Raw genomic sequence first — 17,014 nt, forward strand, 5'->3', positions numbered from 1 at the left:
CATATGGGCGTGCCTGAGCTCCCCCCCCCCCCCCCATCCGGGCAGTCAGCGGCAGTGCAGGCTAATGCCCGCCTGACCCTGAGCCGCGCGGCGGGCATCGGGACAGCTGTGCAGTCCTGCAATTGGCGCCCCCCCCCCCCCCCCCTCCACCTCCCGCCTGGCAACAACACCCGGCGCTGGCTCCGCGAGACGTCGCTGGCCACTCCTCGCGACGGTGGGCGAGCACAGAGCTCCACTCAGCGGCCATGTCCCGCATCAGAAGATAATTACCTCGCCACTGCCGACAAATCTCCAAACCTCTTCTAGTTCGGTACTCTTCGTGCATCCGTTAGTTGGTCCTGACATCGGGCGACATGTGGAAGGTGATCATGGTTTTGTGAAGTGCTGGTGTTTTCTAGACATCGTCCAGGTGACAGAAAGCTAAACCAAGCTGACCCACGGCTCGCTTCCCAGCAACGGGCCAAGTCCGGCCGCGTGTGTTGACTGAGCGGTACTCGGCGGTGCTATAGCCTGCAGGTGGTGCAGATAACGCGTGGACATCTGCCCACGATTGCACAGTGGTAACACATCGCCCTGGAGGTGGTATGTTTAAGGGAGTGGCGGGTTTCGTTTTTGATATGGAATGCAGTATTTTGCGTTTATTTCAGCTGCAAATAAGTCGGAGTACTGTTGGAGCTATTCTTGTACACTTTGTCATGCATCCGAATGCATGGAGAGCTGTCGTGTACTATTCGTGCCGTCACCCTGCTACGCAAATACGGTGGCCAGACGGCTTTACTACTGACATGCAGCCCCACCTGACTTCCATGGCGTGCCACCAAAGACGTCTTGGAGTGCCACCAAGTGACATGTCATGCCATACTGGCATCGGAGGGGGCGCCGGTGGGCGCCAGGGCGCTGGGCATCCGCACCACCCAAGCGCCGAGAGCGCGCCAGACCGTGCTGAACCATCGGCCAGCGCTGGTCTCCTGCACAGCTTCCGGCGGTCTGTGCGCCAGCGACGGCCGTTGCGTGGTCCTCTCAGCGAGCGCCGAGGTGCTGCTGTGTGTGCTCTCGGCTGGGCGGCTGTGGCGGTGGCGTACACGCACTGCTGTGCATCACGTGCACCGATGTCAGAAATAGCCGTGAATTGCGATCATATCCAAAAATCGGGAGCGGTTGTTTCCACTCGCACATCGAGCCTTCACGTAAGAGCGAGATGCTAATAGTTCAGTTCCGTAATTGGGTTCTTTGCCCCAATGCATTTGCTGTGTCGAATACTTCCGAACACGTTAACATAATTAACCCCACGAAATGAGCTGAGAATCCGCATGGCTTAGGTTACTTGGGTCTCGTTGTTCAGGTTCGAGAGGGAAGTCATTTAATTGACCCAGTCCATTCTCAATGGAAATGGAGGGCACATGCCAGGGGCCAAACTGTGAAGCAAACGGAAGCGTTTAAAGCGAATGGCTGGGAGAAGTGTGTGCTTATCCAGTGGGTCATGGCTCGCCCAGTGCAACCCTCGCCAAGCATTGGCTGATTTGTCGTGCACTTAAACACGCGAAATTTTTCCAATATTTCTTTTGTTTTGTCTACAGGTATCGCCATGCGAGGTAAGCCACCCATGCACTGCCCATTATAAGTAAGAAGATTGGCTAGGTGCCTCTTCAAAATGAGAGTGTGCCGATATTGTGCAGCACGAGCAATATTGGCTGTATCGCTATCGTTAAGCCGCTGTCGACTGATCGTGACCAACCGTGGCCCGTGGCGTGGTCAAGTCTTTTGTTAAGCCAACAAGCCTCAAAAGCCTGTTACATAACCCGAGATATCCACAAACTGCTTTTAAACGTAGTGCTCATTGAACAGCACGGGAGTTTTGAAGTTGTTTGAATGGGCCTGGAATCCGATTTCCCATCGCTTACATTAGTTTTATAAGTTTCTTACGATGACCTCCAATGATGACATGCCCGAAAAAGAAGACCTTGAGGACAGGTAAGACTTTCCAAAGGGACATTCGTGAAGTGTGCGTCGCATTTGTACGTTATCACTTCTAATGCTGATTTCTTCGTGAACTCCCTACATGCCCCACGAAGTCCGCAGAATCCGGTTTTCTACAGTATTTGCGCACCTCACATACCCAAGTTTCAGTGCACATCACCCATCTGCGTCATCCGGAGCGATGGGCGGCTGGCGGCGGGCAGCCGGCACTGGATGAGAGGTGGGGGGGGGGGGGGGGAGGGCGCCGGTGCGACCCTTTGTCCGGCCGGGCGGCCGGACGGTCGGACTGGCCGCCGAGCCGGCAGAGGGTGGGGCCCGGCCCGGCCGGCCGTCTGCGCCGGCGCGTCGGCGGCAATCAATACCTGGGATCACATGTTCAGAGCCTGATCGAGGCGTGTGCGCTACTCAGACGGCGGACGGCCTGTGGGTGGGGTGTACAGTGTGCGTCGGCCGTCCGGACCCGCCGCCTTCCCAGCCAGTGTGACACCGAACACCGTCGGTACCGCTGCTGCGCGTGCGGTGAGCCACCACCGGCTGCTGTAGAGCCTTGGAGCGTTACCAGACGTGTGATAGGTCGATCCAAACTCAGCGTATTCCACGGCGAGATTGGTGTGTTTGTAACTGTATAGGTGCGTCTGGCCTGTATTCCGTGCCCACCCAGGCGTCCACTTAACCTTGCAGCAGCAGCGTTTTGCTAAGGGCTCGCTTGGTACCCATGGAGTTGCCTGGCTAAACTTATTGACGAAGTAAGTGGTCGTCATACCCCATGAGGCTGCTTGAAGTTATCGATGACCCAAGTTAAATCATTACTGTAGATGGTCTAGAGCACAATGCTGGGTTGCAAAAATGTGTGTTTTTTGGGGGGTGTTAATCGATGGGACAATTATTATGTGATTACACCACACACCCGGGCCATCAGCTGTACATTTCGCCCGGCTCGGCCTGTCAGCTGTACACCTCGGCCCGGCCTGCCCCGGTCCGTCAACGGTACACCCGGTCCGGCCTGCCCCGATCCGCCGGCTGTACACCCCAGCCCGGCCTGCCTCGGCACGTCAGCTGTACACCTTGATGCGACCTGCCCGACCCGCCGGCTGTACACCCCGATCCGGCCTGCCCCGGCCGGTCAGCTGTGCACCTTAGCCCGGCCTGGCCCCGCCTGTCGTCTGTGCACCTCGGCCCGGCCTGCCCCGGCTGGTCAGCTGTACCTTAGCCCGGCCTGGCCCGGCTGTCGTCTGTACACCTCGGCCCGGCCTGCCCGGCCCGTCAGCTGGCACCTTAGCCCGGCCTGCCCGGCCTGTCGTCTGTACACCTCGGCCCGGCCTGCCCCGGCCCGTCAGCTGTGCACCTTAGCCCGGCCTGCCCCGGCCTGTCGTCTGTACACCTCGGCCCGGCCTGCCCCGGCCCGTCAGCTGTATGCTTCGCCCCGCCCCGCCCGGCCCGTCGCCTGACGCGAGCTGGCGCGCGCCAGCTGCTGTCAGCCGGAGTTCGGGGGCGCCCGAACCCCTGAACACCGGCCGCGCCCGGGCCGCGACGGCGCCAAAACAGCGCGCCATGGACTACGCCGAAAGTGGCAAGTGGGGCAAAGGGGGGCCGCGCCGACCGGCTGACCCAAATAGCTGTGTTCTAGCCATGGGCTAAACGTGGCGGCAAGGGTCCAGCCATACAGGATGTCGGTCTGTGAAGTACTCGGGACAGAGGGAAGCGCATTGTTACGTCGACCCTGAAATGCTGCTTCTTGGATGCCGTTGGTTAGAGCGGAAACTTTTGGGAAAGATCTCGTACACTTTCTCCACTTGCGTCACATGTGGATGATTCCAATAATGTTGTGCATACGTCGCTACAATGCACCACCAGTTTGCTGGTGAGGCAGCTGGCTCCTACCCCTGATCCCTGCGCGCTTGCGCGACCCGTTTCAGGGATTGGTTGCCTGTGCACCGGTATCTAGGCTATCCTTAGAACAAGCAAATAAATTTAATCCGAACACGCAATTTCTCTTGCGTTTTAGATATGTGTACCTATGGGTGAAACAGTAAAGGTTCACATGGGAAAATATCTGTATTTATGATCTCGCGGGGTGCTCTTCTGATGAAATGGAAGAAAACACATGCTGGCTTCAACTTAGGCCCAGTCATGAAGTGTAGCCCCCTCCAGGCTAACCCCGCTCACACTGAGGTCACGTTCGTTTGAACTGCATATCTGGCCTCCGGTTGACTTGTCATGTCAAGGCCGCTCCGGCCGTCCTACCAAGACGACCTTACAAGTACCGACAAACTTCAGACAAATGACGTTATAAACGACCGACGAACTTCAGGCAAACGTGGGTAGTACTACCAGTGCGGCGGTGCTTTGAACGACACCAAAAGTGCGATTGTTTCGTAAACGTATCTGTACCCTTGCTGGCCCCAGCAAAAAATGCGATGCATTCTAGAATCCGTCGCATCATTGGACACTGCGAACGCGGCTCGGCCCCGGTATGCCCCGTCATGAGGGTGTCTCGTTAGCAAACATCTCCATCTTCAAGACTCAAAGCACCAGCTCGTGTCCGAGATCATCGTCTGCTGATGGAAGAGCTGACGTGCATCCCTGATCTCAGCGGTGTCGCCTTCAGAACATCTCACTGGACACGAGCTCGGCTCGTCTGGCGCCTCTGGATACCGCAGTCAGCTGTCGTCACCAGTCATATGAGATTCTCGCTTCACCGAACTCTATTTCGGATGAGCGATGCTCCAGAGGTCCTTCCAAAAGTAGCGCTGATGAACCTGTGGCCTCGCCTGAGCTCCTGCCTCCGGCGTGACGCCCTCCACCGAGGTGACCTGACCTGTCACGAGTCAGCCGCGACCGCACCCATGACGTGCTGCCCGGCTCAGTTCCAGGAAGAAGCGGGGCATGCCGCTGCATCAGGTCAGCATCGAGTCGCCCGGCCCCACCATGAAGGGGTGCGTGTTCAACTTTGACGTGCCGATGCCGGAGGTGCCGCCGGCCGGAGCCCGTGTCAAGGTGAGTCGCACGCTGCTGAGGGGCGCCGGGGGATAGGGAGTCCGTCATGGTGAGACGCACGCTGCTGAGGACGCCTAGTGATAGCAGAGTCCCGTCAGGGTGAGTCGCACGCTGCTGAGGGACGCCTGGTGATAGCCGGGTCCCGTCACGGTGAGTCGGACGCCGCTAAGGGAGCTGGGGATTGCCGAGTCTCGCCAGAGTGAGCCCAAGGGGGAGGCTAGGACGGGTAGACGTCCCGGCGTGATCAATAGCTGGAAGGCACTGGCCACACTGGCGAGGGCGAGAGAGATCATACGGAAGTTACACGTGCGGAACAACGAAGCATTTTTTATTCATGGGAAACCGCCCGCTGGGCTATTGGCTGCTTAAAGTGAGATTACCTGTTTGCCCCTATGTTATGCATGGTCTCGTGTGTCACAAGGTTAACAACACGCGCACAACACTGCTCCTCTCAAACAACTGTAGGGCATGACACTAGAGTGATAGCTACCGTCGTAGCTCCAAGCTTAGTACATCTGTTACGTCTGAGGTGGTTAACGCCATTATTAAGGGGTAAGTCGACACGAAAAGGGGTGGGGAAACACGCAGACCACGACGTGCGCAAACCCCTGCCTAGGTTATATTACTAATTCAAAGTCGTAAAGGGAATGAAGTGGTCAGTTTTAAGAGAACGTGGTCAGTTCCCGTCAAGAGTTCACCACCTTAAGTTTCTTCCGCTTTCCGAGGTCTTTAAAGGAAGCGGATACATTGTGGACCTTTCATTGGTTGCAACTTTTGCGTCTCGGAACCAGGTGACCGAAATATAAAGGCATTGAAATAAGTTGAAGGCTACTCATGTATTTTTTAAACTTTGCATATGACAGTACTAGCAGGTGAATAGCGCCACTTTGAATCGCAGCGAATGATTTTAACAATGTACTTTGCGTACATCAACCATTTTCTACGTCAAGCCTACTTACCCACCAAAAAGCGAACCCCTAGTAATGATGTAAGGTAAACAACAGCTGTAGAAGCTGCCCTGCCCCTACTCCGACCAATGCACTATTGAGTGTCGCCCCACAATCCCTGAAAATGAGACAGACCGTTCCTGGTTTTTAGAGACGATAGCTCAGACTTTTGCACTTCTGTACCTAAGTCGAGTGCTGCTTAAGAAGAATATGCCGATTAGGCTAATCTTTGCCATTGCCAGGTAACAACCGTGTTTTAAGAACCGGCGCGCGCATTCCGCCGTGAATTCAAAGCGTATGTTTCACCTGCTTTCGTGGGTCACGTGACCAAGCAGCGTAACGACTGCGGGGTTTCAGCGTGACTGGTCTGATGTCCGAACGGCAGAGCGACCCGGCGCGCCTTGCGCGACGCCCGAGTGTGACCGGCCGGCCGTCGTTTCAGGTGATGTGCGCAGGCGTGTGCTACCGCTCCAAGCGGTCCATGTCGGTGAACAGCGCCGCCTCGCTGGCCTCCATCGGCTCCGACGGCTCCAGCTGCAGCAACAAGGGCGTCCGTGACACCTCGCTCTTCCCCGGTAGGCCATCACGCGCGGCCGCCGACACCGTGGACGGGTCGGGCCCTTGTTGCTGCCGGAGAGTTGTCACGCTGCGGCACTGGGTGGCGCTGGCGTAGGCTACGCATAGACCGTATGCACTCTTGCTGTGATCGGCCGGCTGAGACACGTTTGCTGCCGTGGGTTTCGGATGCCTTGTAGACAGGACGTGATTGCTGTGTCGTAATGGCCGATTCTGCCCTTCAGGTTTGAAGTGGCCGGACAGATTGAGAGCTTCGGCGAGAATGTGGACCCGAACTGTGGTCTGAAGATCGGCGACAATGTCATCGTGTATCCCTACGTGGGATGCCCGGACGGGTGAGTCGTCAAACCGTCCATCTCTTGGCGGTTTGTGATGGAATGTAGCTTTCGTAGTGTAGCAATGCAAGTTACCGACATGACATGACTTTCCGCTCGCCGAGAGCAAAGTGGTTGTTTGCTCCTGGTCACCGATCCTCGATCGATGCTCGTTGTCGATAATGCCCTGGTCGCGGCCGACACGTGTTCCGAACCGGGCCACATGCCGGGCGCCGCTGGCGGGCCGATGATTTGACCAGGTTCGTCGGTATGGCGCCCCGCAGGTACGCCGAGTACGTGCCCGTGGAGGACGTCAAGTACCTGGTGAAGGTGCCCGGCTCGGTGTCGATGCCGGTGGCCTCGATGCTGCCCAGTGGCGGCCTGTGGGCGATGAACACTGTGTTCACCGCCCGCCAGTACGTCGAGAGCAGCTGGCCGAGCGGGGCGACTCTGGTGAGAGCGGGGCGACTCTGGTGAGAGCGGGGCGACTCTGGTGAGAGCGGGGCGAGTCTGGTGGGAGCGGGGCGATTCTGGTGAGAGCGGGGCGAGTCTGGTGAGAGCGGGGCGATTCTGGTGAGAGCGGGGCGATTCTGGTGAGAGCGGGGCGATTATGGTGAGAGCGGGGCGACTCTGGTGAGAGCGGGGCGATTCTGGTGAGAGCGGGGCGAGTCTGGTGAGAGTGAGACGTGGTCGGCCGCGGTGACAGTATCCAGCTCGCCGTTTGCGCCACGCACACAGGCAGCCGCCTCCGACACATGTCCGTGTCCGTGTCGTGTCCGTGTCCGTTTCCGTGTATCCGTTCATGTCTGTGGGAGCGAGCAGGGCCGGGACTCACTGCCAGAGTTCGGCGCTCACTGATAAGGACAGTCTATCTTATCTGATCTGTTTTGAGAATGTCGTCCGTCTTCGAGTAGTCGTGCAGCATTGTCGAACGCGCAGCAGTCTGCGGCCTCCAGTTCTGGAGGTGTTTGATGTAAGTAAAATGATGTAAGGTGTAAGTAAATGATAAGATGTAAGTAAATGATTAGATGTAAGTAAAATGAGAATTCTTGGAAAAGAGTTGACAGATGAATTAATGACAAGGGATGCTGGGAGAGGACAGGACAGAAAGAGCGACTGGGCTTAGGGGCTGCGGATGCTGGAGTGTCGGCCCGGCAGTGGGCCGGGTCAGGTTGTGTCTGGTGCCATGGCGAGCGTGCCTGAAATAGCTGTCTCTGTCCGTCCCACGCGCCGCGCCAGCCAGCGGCCCGGCCGGCCCAGCTGCAGCCGCCCCTCCCTTCCCCGGCTCACAAGCAGTGCCTGGTGGTCTAGCCGACGCTGTGGCGCGGTGGGCGGCTGAATTAGAGAGTGGTAATGGAACGATGCGCAGAGTTAGTTAGTCTGGACAGCTTCAACAACGACCGAACCGTTCAAAGAATAAGTTATCAACTGATTGATGGGACATTTATGAGTGCGACGCTAGGGACTACATATGGGATCAATTAATGGTATTCACATGGATTTGAATAAAAGCTCTATTTATTGTGATTGCACCTTGATAAAAATGCGAGTTAAAGCCAAGTCATCTGGACCATTGTTCTGTTTTAATCAGCTAAATTCCAGACTAATCGCCTGGGGCGTTTTTAAGACTAAGACTCCTTCCGCCTCTCGATGTGCGAGGACGTGTGTGCTACCGATAAAACCAGACAAAGGTGTATATCTTGTCCTGACATCGCCCTTGGTCTCGGTCCCGTTGTCAGGTGACACCAATTAAAAGCGATCACAGGTGCCTGCCTCTTGATCGTGATGTGAGATCAGGTCATGTGACCAGATTCAGAAACAATGACGTGTGCATTAGCACTTTGAAATGTACCACGGGACAGCAATGTTTGTCTTCCCGTGCAGTTGGCATGTCTGATTTATTTTGTATCGTGGGTGGCGTGCGGCAGGAGAGCCCGCTGTGGGGACACGTGCCCTCTGACCGGTGGCGTGACGTGACGTCCTATGGGCTGGCGCCGCTCGGCCAGCCGCGGCTCTGACCGGCGGCGTGCTGTCGTCGGCAGGGAAGGTGAACGTGCTGGTGGTGGGCACTGGCGGCCTGGCGCTCTGGGCCATCCGGATCGGCCGCTTCTTCTTCCCCGAGTGGACGGAGGGACAGTCGGTGCGGCTGACCGTGGCTGTGCTGCGCGACGAAGGCCCTGCAGAACATCACCGACCAGGAGGAGCACAAGTGAGCAGCGGCCGGGCCACGGAGCCGAGTCATGGATGGCGGCGGTACCAGTGTAGGCACTACGGGACAGATCCGCGCGACACCCGCTTTAGGTGGCTCGACAGTGTCGGGCAGACACGTGTGTATACGTGGATGAAGGTCCTGATATTGCGTTGGGTGTGATGACTATGATGAGCTCAGGGATATCAGCAGCATGCTAGCAACACTGTGCCAAGCTTTTGGTCAATATTTGACGAGTACTCTGGACAGATGGTGTGTTTTAGGCGCACAGATATGGCGTCACCATCGCGCCAAGTGCTTTTATGGAGATGCCATGAGGTGGGCCTTCACGACACGTCTGCTCTGACATTCTCGCCTCATCTGCCCAGGGTGGCGGTGTCAAGTACCATACATGCATGCATTCGCGGGCACTTCTTGACATGCATGCATTCGCGGGCACTTCTTGACCATCACCTAAATATTACGCGCAACACTGCAGCGTTCGGTCACAGTTTGGTTGTTTGTTGTTGCGCGCGGCAACGTTATTACTACTGGGAAAAATATCGTGTGACTTCTCTGGCGACGCTGGCGGTACGACCCAAAGGACAGTATTTGAGGCATCCCCGCTATCACCTTGTTCATTCCGTCGATATCGCACAGATTGGGCGGTATCCGCCTCATGTCGCGGCGACGTGCCGTGTCGAGGAGAGGTGACCCTTGCTGTGCCCGTCTCTGTCGCGCGTCGCCTCATGTCGCGGCGACGTGCCGTGTCGAGGAGAGGTGACTTGCTGTGCCCGTCTCTGTCGCGCGTCGCCTCATGTCGCGGCGACGTGCCGTGTCGAGGAGAGAGGTGACCCTTGCTGTGCCCGTCTCTGTCGCGCGTCGCCTCATGTCGCGGCGACGTGCCGTGTCGAGGAGAGGTGACCCTTGCTGTGCCCGTCTCTGTCGCGCGTCGCCTCATGTCGCGGCGACGTGCCGTGTCGAGGAGAGGTGACTCATGCTGTGTTCGGTTGTCGCAGCGCCGGCGAGCAGTTTGAATCGCCGGGGCTACACGGGCGGTACGCTGCTGTCCTCTGTGCAACCCGTGCACTCATCTCACATGCCGTGTGACGCCACCACTAGTCTAATGGTGTTCCCCTTTAACCCCGCACTGGAGCCGGACGACTCACAGCGTGTGAGGGAGTTGTTTTTGCTGTGCTGAGCGTGCGTGGGGACTGGGAACGGCGGCGATAGCTGGCTGGGTTTGCAGCCATGGGCTTTGCCGGAATGCAGGACTGGGGAGGGGCTAAGGAGTCTCCTCAACGTGTCTGCAGGGGGCGAGGGTCTCCCCAAGGGTCACCGTACGAGTTGAGGGGGGGGGGGGCTATGCGGGAGTTTCTGAAGCCAGAAAATGGTTCATGCAGGCAACGGACGAAGTACGTTATATATTAGACGCCCCTTAATACGTTTAAACAACTTTAATCGAAAAAGAATCGATTGAACGGTTACCAGCTGATGTCGGTTTTCATCCAGTGAAAGACACCAGCTATGTGCGGGTCAAAAGCTGTTTTGCTGACTTAGAGAAAAGTGGGCGCGTTAGCCACACGTTATTTCTTCTGAGCACCCTTAAATGGCAAGTACGTTAACATCCACTTTATCGGTCTTAACTTTATGCCCACCACACCATGGAAAAGAAGGGACAGTTATGCCGCTTTTGTAATTTAGCATTTCGTTTAGGGGTAAATCTGCACTAGGTGTAACGCAGGTGTGGCCTAAAATAGTCTTATCTTTTACGATATATTCATACCCTGCATTAATGTAAACCGAAATGACCTGGTGATGCAGAGTTGCTGCTCTCTTCGATAGCTGTTGAGTGTCGCGCAGGCGAACGCCAGTTTCGGCTCGTTGGCCGGCTAGTGACGAGTCCTCTTTGCGAGTCCGTAGCACTGCTGGCTGCTCAGTTTTATATCATCTCCCATGTACTTGTATTGGCGGCAATGTTTTTACAGGACTGCCTGAGCTGGTTATCATACCCAGCTAATTTTAGCCGAGCTTCTTGTGTACCACCTTGTTTGAATGCGCCTACGCATATCCTTTCTATAAACTCGTTTCCAAGGACTTGTCTTGTTTGGTTCGAGTGCCTGCTGAGCAGGGCTCGTGGATTTAATCCCGCACCATAACCCGGGCTGCGCCATTCCGGTTCATTCGAACGTTTCGTCATGTGTGGTTTTCGGCCGAACTGGAGTAGCGGAGTGGTATTTGCTTACCGTGCAATAATGTAACGCATCCGCCCCGTGCCAGGTCCCCGTGGGCAAGACCAGCAATATTGTTTGAGATAAAGTCGAACAAATTCAAACGTGCCCCAGTATTTGATCCGTGGCGAGTACCTAGCGACAGCTGCCGGCGATGGGTCGGGGTCTCGGTGCAAAGTCCAGTGCGATAACAAATCCCCGAGCCTGGGTGTTGTTTGCCATGCTCTTCAGAACTAAACAAGGCTCTAGTGGCTCGTCCAGTGTACCATTCCACTTTTGAATTGGTTTGTGTACACACCAGCGCATAGATAGTTGGCTTCGCTCGCCCTTCCTCCCTTGCGCGGCGATGGCAATCCCACTGTTTAAACGCGCGACCCACGTCATGCATTCGTCTCTCGCCGTCATCTTAAGTGTGACCGTCCATCCCTACACATGTTTGGTGAACCGCTATTCGGAACCGGGCTTGTCCTATCCCAATCGCCCGTCGGTGGCCTGCCGCAGTGTCATGATCTGGCCGTGGTTCGGCTGGGGTGCTGGTGCCCAGGAGCACAGGCTTCGCGTTACATCGTGTCAGGGTGCCGCCATCGACACCTCCCTGCGGCCAGAGCTTCCTGGCCGGGCTCACGCGCTCACTTACCCCCCGGCGCCAAATCTACCAACGAGCATCGCTGCACATTACCAGCGCCGTTGGCCGGGCTCATACGCTCACTTACCCCCGGCGCCAAATCTACCAATGAGCATCGCTGCACATTACCAGCGCCGTTGGCCGGGCTCATACGCTCACTTACCCCCGGCGCCAAATCTACCAATGAGCATCGCTGCACATTACCAGCGCCGTTGGCCGGGCTCATACGCTCACTTACCCCCGGCGCCAAATCTACCAATGAGCATCGCTGCACATTACCAGCGCCGATTGGCCGGGCTCATACGCTCACTTATCCCCCGGCGCCAAATCTACCAATTAGCATCGCTGCACATTACCAGCGCCTCGTATGCACAAGCAGTATTTCGGTCGTGATATCTTGTGATATCCTGCAGTCTTGTAGTATCCTTTGCTACGTGACAATTGAGGGCTTGATTGATGTGGACTAACACCTTCCATTGTAGCAAGAACAAAAGGTGTCGTGATTAGTAGAACTAATTGTTTCAAAATGTTTCTGTAGACTGAAATAATCCGTATGCAGTTCGTCCGTTCGCTGAAAGCCCTTTGTGCTTTAGCTTAGAAAGCGTAATGTGTTTGTCCCCTCCATCTGTTTATAGCGTTGGCGAAATGAAGATTTAAAACATGCTCATACACATTCTGGCTTGTCCCCACTGTTGTCTAGTAACATGAAGGATCATGTTTATTGAAGGAGGTAGTCGAATAAGGGATATTTGTATTTGTTCCTAGTAGTGTCAAGTAAATCAATGATTCCCTGCCACAACGGTGAGGCCAGTGTCCCGAGGGCCAGTAAGTAACCACTCACCTGCCACCTTGCGGGCTGTTCTTGCGCCGGCCCCCTGCCGGCTCCCCGAGCTGGTAAGCGCGTGCTGACGGCCTGGCGCGCCCCCTCTGTGGCCAGGCTGAACATCGTCCAGTGGAGCGAGGACTGTTACGAGAGCCAGCTGATCGAGCGAACCATCAACGCCTGCGAGGGCCGTGTCGACCTAGTCATCGACTTCGCCGCCAACCCGCGGTCGCTAAACCGTTCCCTCAAATGTCTATCCAAGGTAAGTCGCAACGCCGGCGGCGACGGCGCATGGCGCCGAGCTGCTGCTGATGTGGGTGGCAGGTTTTGTGATGTTATAATTTTGTAAAATTTGCCACCATTTTATTTAGATGTGTGGATTGGTTACCATATAGCCAGACCACCCCTCCTGTCGCAACCTGCAAAAATGCAAATGATCCGGTTCAGATCCCGCAGGGTGTCATGGAATCAACGTTCAGCTCAAATCTCCATACAAACGCGGAACGCTCATTTTAAATGACCTGGCCCCAAATTAGAAATGCGCATGACAAGGAGACTGGGTCACAGTATGTCCATACCCAGCGCGCACCAATCCCCTGTCGTTATTCTAGCGCCACATTGTCCGCATACTCATGAAGGCGCGGAACATCCCAATTTTTGGCCGGCTTTCACACAACCCCGCAAACGCGACGCGTGTGCACGACCAAGGCTCCATGCTTATTACTTTCCAATCATTTGTCCCCGTCCACCGACCGGTTTCTTACAGTAGCAGCCGGCAGGTAAGTCACTTTGGCGGCGACGACCGGCGGCCGGTCCATCGATGACTGTGTTTGTCTCACAGGGCCGTCGGCCGGGTCGGCGCGTCCTTTTCGGCAGCAATTTGCTCTGTTTACCTATCTTTTGTGTTTGGGTAGGCGCTTTGATTCTAATTCGTATACACATATGCATATATATGCATATATATAAAAGTCAGCACCAATGATCATCACTATCTGTTGTCACGAGTTAGCTTCACACCTGTGTGACGGGTGCGGTGGTGCCCAGGGCGGCGTGATCGTGATTGGAGCGGAGACGGCTCAGCGCTACGTCAGCCGTTTCGAGAGCGTGGCCCAGGCCAACGAGCAGACGATCGTGCCCGTCGAGATGGGCTCCCTGGACCAGCTGCACACTCTTCTGGATCTCATCGCTACCAAAAAAGTAGGACATTAGCCGGTCATGAGGTAGCTCAGTGCGAAACTAGCACATGTTTTTTATGTTTTCTGCCAAGATGGTGTACATTACTTGTCCGCTCAAAAGTCCTAAGCCTTCCCCGTCGCTGGTGATACAGTCTCGTTTCTGTTTGGTCATTCTAGCTCAGTTTGCAGCGTTTTCGCAGACTGCAAGGTGATCAGCAGTGTTAAATATTCTGGTGCACGGCTGGAGCAGATTGATGTGTTTAAAAGCCAGTATGACAGCTGCTAAGATGTGTTCAGCACGCCGCGGCCCCGTACGATGGCGTTGTCCTCCGGCCGCCTGCGCTGATCCGCTGACATGTCCCGCCCAGGTGGAGCCTCCGCCGTACAACCTGTTCCCGTCAGAAGAAGCTGAGTCCGTCTTCATGAAGCTGGGCCGCGCCAAGATTCACGGCCGCGCCATCCTGCACTTCGAGACGATCCCCGACGCGCCGGAGACCTGAGCAGCGCCGTCTGTGGGTCCGGGACGACGCGGACAGCGTCATCTGTGGATGTGGGACAAGACCGACAGCGCCATCTGCGAGGCGGGCGTGCTAGCGACGCGCCGCGGCACGGCCGGGCGGGCAGCGGCGCTTGTGGCTTGCGTTTGGCGCCGTGCACAGGGCCGGCTGGAGCCAGCCGCTATTTATCCGCATCGAGGACTTTCAGTAGCGACTCTGTGTACCTTATTCCGATTGGGTGTAGTCTTGCGAGGGTGTGACCGTGCACGGAGGCGTCCGCGCGTGAGGCGTCTGCCTCCGTATGAACGGAATGGGACGGTGACGGACGGCGTCTGGCTGGTGGCGCCTTGCGGTGATGGTGAATTGTCGAGAGGACAGAGTCTTGTAACGGCAGAAAGACGTAAGTTTGCGTAGCAATCGATGTCTGCTTGCTAAGTGCGTGCGCTTTGTTTTGCGCGCGTTTATGCAGGTGAACCGGATTCTGCCTGCACAGCTTCTATTTGCTTTGAGTCTCAACAGTGTATTAGAGTGTGCGCTGACTCCTTAGAACTAACCTGGGCGGCAGTTGTGCAAATGGGACCGACTGAAGCAAGCGTTAGGAGCTGCAGATGTGTACTGAGGTAGGCAGTAGGTAGTTGTTAACGCAAAATTCGATGGTCCTGTTGCCGGAATGCTACATTTTGGCGGATAAGATCATTACCCAACTTCATATCCGGTAGGTGCCATCGAAAATCTGTATTGCAAGGCATCGCAGCGAAATATATGTCGTAAGTGAATACTGATAACAAAATAGAATGAGGCGCACGGCAGGCTGAGCATCTTTGTTTGCTTTTTTGCTTGGCGAGTAGATCCGGATCTGAGCTGGACGGATTAGGTTTTTGAATGACTCGCACGGCAGAAAAAGCGGGCTCATTAACTGAGAGTCCACCATAATCCGTCAGAAAGCGAAGTGCCTTCTTCTCTTGCATTGAGAATGGTCAAAGCATAGGGAGCCAGTGGCAGACGCGTCCAGTCTTCCGGCGGTTGGGTAGAAGCACGACCGGTATTAAACCTTCACCAGGGTGGTACGTGTTCCGCTGAGAGGGCCACGCATTCTGACTCCGAGCGCGTGGCTTTGCTCACTACCGCGACCCCGACCAGCGAGGCATGGCTGAGTGAAGCACGATTATGACCCGGAGCAAATGTGGCCCAACATCTGCATCCATTTGAACTATGTCTATTACGATTACAACACCTTCAGGAGCACTCGTTCATGGACTGCATAAAAACATGTGTAGGGCATTGGTTTTAAACAAGGATAGCAATACACCTAGTTTTCTCTTTGTTCCACGCATGCAAGTCGTCGAAATCGGAAAATCGATGTTTTCCGCTCAGGCCTGAAGTCCCTCCCATCAAGGATTGCAATCACTGCGGTTGGCTTAGCACGCGCTCGGGTGCGGCAGGGGTCGATTTGACCTCAGAGGTTTTTTTCCGGACGGCGCGGCATAGCCCTTTCACATTTTGAATAGCTGGAAGCAGTTGAATAGCTGACCTTTTGGCATCAGATTTTATACGTACTTTGCAAGGTCGCTAACCTACGGCAGGTCAAATCCATACCATGGATTTAGCGAAAACAATTTCTGGGAATTGTTTAATCTGACCTCACAACGAAGTGTTATACGAAGCGATATGTCTTTGAGACGGTTGCTTAGGCACAACAATAATTGAATAAATAACATTAAATGACCTAGCGTCAAGTATGAAGGTCAGACCAAGGTCAAAACCAACCTGTTTCTAGAGCCTGCTGCATGGGCTAGCTTCTGGTACTCATTTTGAATTTACCGATTGCAGGAACTGTATTAAACATCGTTTATGGACTTCTTGGGGGACAGAATAGGCCATTTACCTAAAATAACTCACGTCGGCATTATATCTTAAGAACATGCGGCCCTCCATATTCCTTGAGGCTTATTCGAATGCAAATATCAAAGTAGTGTTGCATAATTTTGGTCACCACGACCTCCTAAAAGTCAAGCAAGGTAAGTGACCTTGAAAAGCACCAGTGACCTTTTGCTTAAAACGGATATCCGGGTTCACGGTGATTTCATGACAAGGTCTGGCGGCACTTAGGATACCAATCTGGAATTGACCTCATTTCATGAAGTTTGACCGGAAGGTCATAGCCTAGTAACCTCAAACATTAACACAAGTCAGTTGAAGTACCGACCAACGCACCCTGTAAATTTGGTGTCTCTAGCTTTCCTAGTTTTTTTTTAGATCTCTGTTGGCAAATTGAACCCCCACCCGAGCGGGGGATGTTCAACCAGCCACCCGACCGCGTGTGACTCAAACCCCCACTCACAAAGTCTCGAAGCTCACCGTCGCTCAACAACAATTTGGGTGACACTGTAGTGGGGTACGACGCTTCGTCGATAGTAACGACACTGATGGGTTTTCATGGGTGAACGCCTGTTCCGGTTGTTTATTTAACAGACGCCCGCCGGATGAGAAGTGGGTGTGACACACAGACCCAAGCGGTCTGCTCTGCACCACTTGAATGTGAATGCAAGATTGTGAAGTCAGGCCAAGACTGGCAGGGAGGCATTGCTAGTTTTCTAAGCGAACCTTTCCACTCACGTCTGGTCAAAAACGCTGATAGCTGTAATTCGGGTTTGTTTGCAGAAT

The 17,014-nt window shown here is 55.1% G+C and overlaps 1 protein-coding gene across 1 annotated transcript; it reads left to right on the forward strand.

Moving 5' to 3' along the window:
* Positions 1–1,879: 1,879 nt before the first annotated feature.
* On the forward strand, positions 1,880–15,165 carry LOC119108049 (uncharacterized). Its single transcript, XM_037231632.1, has 11 exons — positions 1,880–1,971; positions 4,845–4,974; positions 6,364–6,500; positions 6,722–6,832; positions 7,096–7,250; positions 8,854–9,020; positions 9,857–9,919; positions 9,990–10,057; positions 12,793–12,940; positions 13,723–13,875; positions 14,222–15,165. The coding sequence occupies exons 1-11, from the start codon at positions 1,925–1,927 to the stop codon at positions 14,351–14,353; spliced, it is 1,311 nt and encodes a 436-aa protein (XP_037087527.1). The 5' UTR covers positions 1,880–1,924; the 3' UTR covers positions 14,354–15,165.
* The last annotated feature ends 1,849 nt before the right edge of the window (positions 15,166–17,014 follow it).

This window comes from Pollicipes pollicipes, unplaced genomic scaffold (assembly GCF_011947565.3).
Source record: "Pollicipes pollicipes isolate AB1234 unplaced genomic scaffold, Ppol_2.1 Scaffold_6686;HRSCAF=7923_pilon_pilon_pilon, whole genome shotgun sequence".
NCBI lineage: Eukaryota > Metazoa > Arthropoda > Thecostraca > Pollicipedomorpha > Pollicipedidae > Pollicipes > Pollicipes pollicipes.

Excerpts from the sequence above, each read along its gene's own strand:
- LOC119108049 (XM_037231632.1), top strand. The coding sequence starts at position 1,925 with ATGACCTCCAATGATGACATGCCCGAAAAAGAAGACCTTGAGGACAG. Across the intron at positions 9,021-9,856 it reads ACCGACCAGGAGGAGCACAA|TTGCTGTGCCCGTCTCTGTC; the intron begins GTGAGCAGCGGC and ends GAGAGGTGACCC. Across the intron at positions 10,058-12,792 it reads TCGCCGGGGCTACACGGGCG|GCTGAACATCGTCCAGTGGA; the intron begins GTACGCTGCTGT and ends CTCTGTGGCCAG.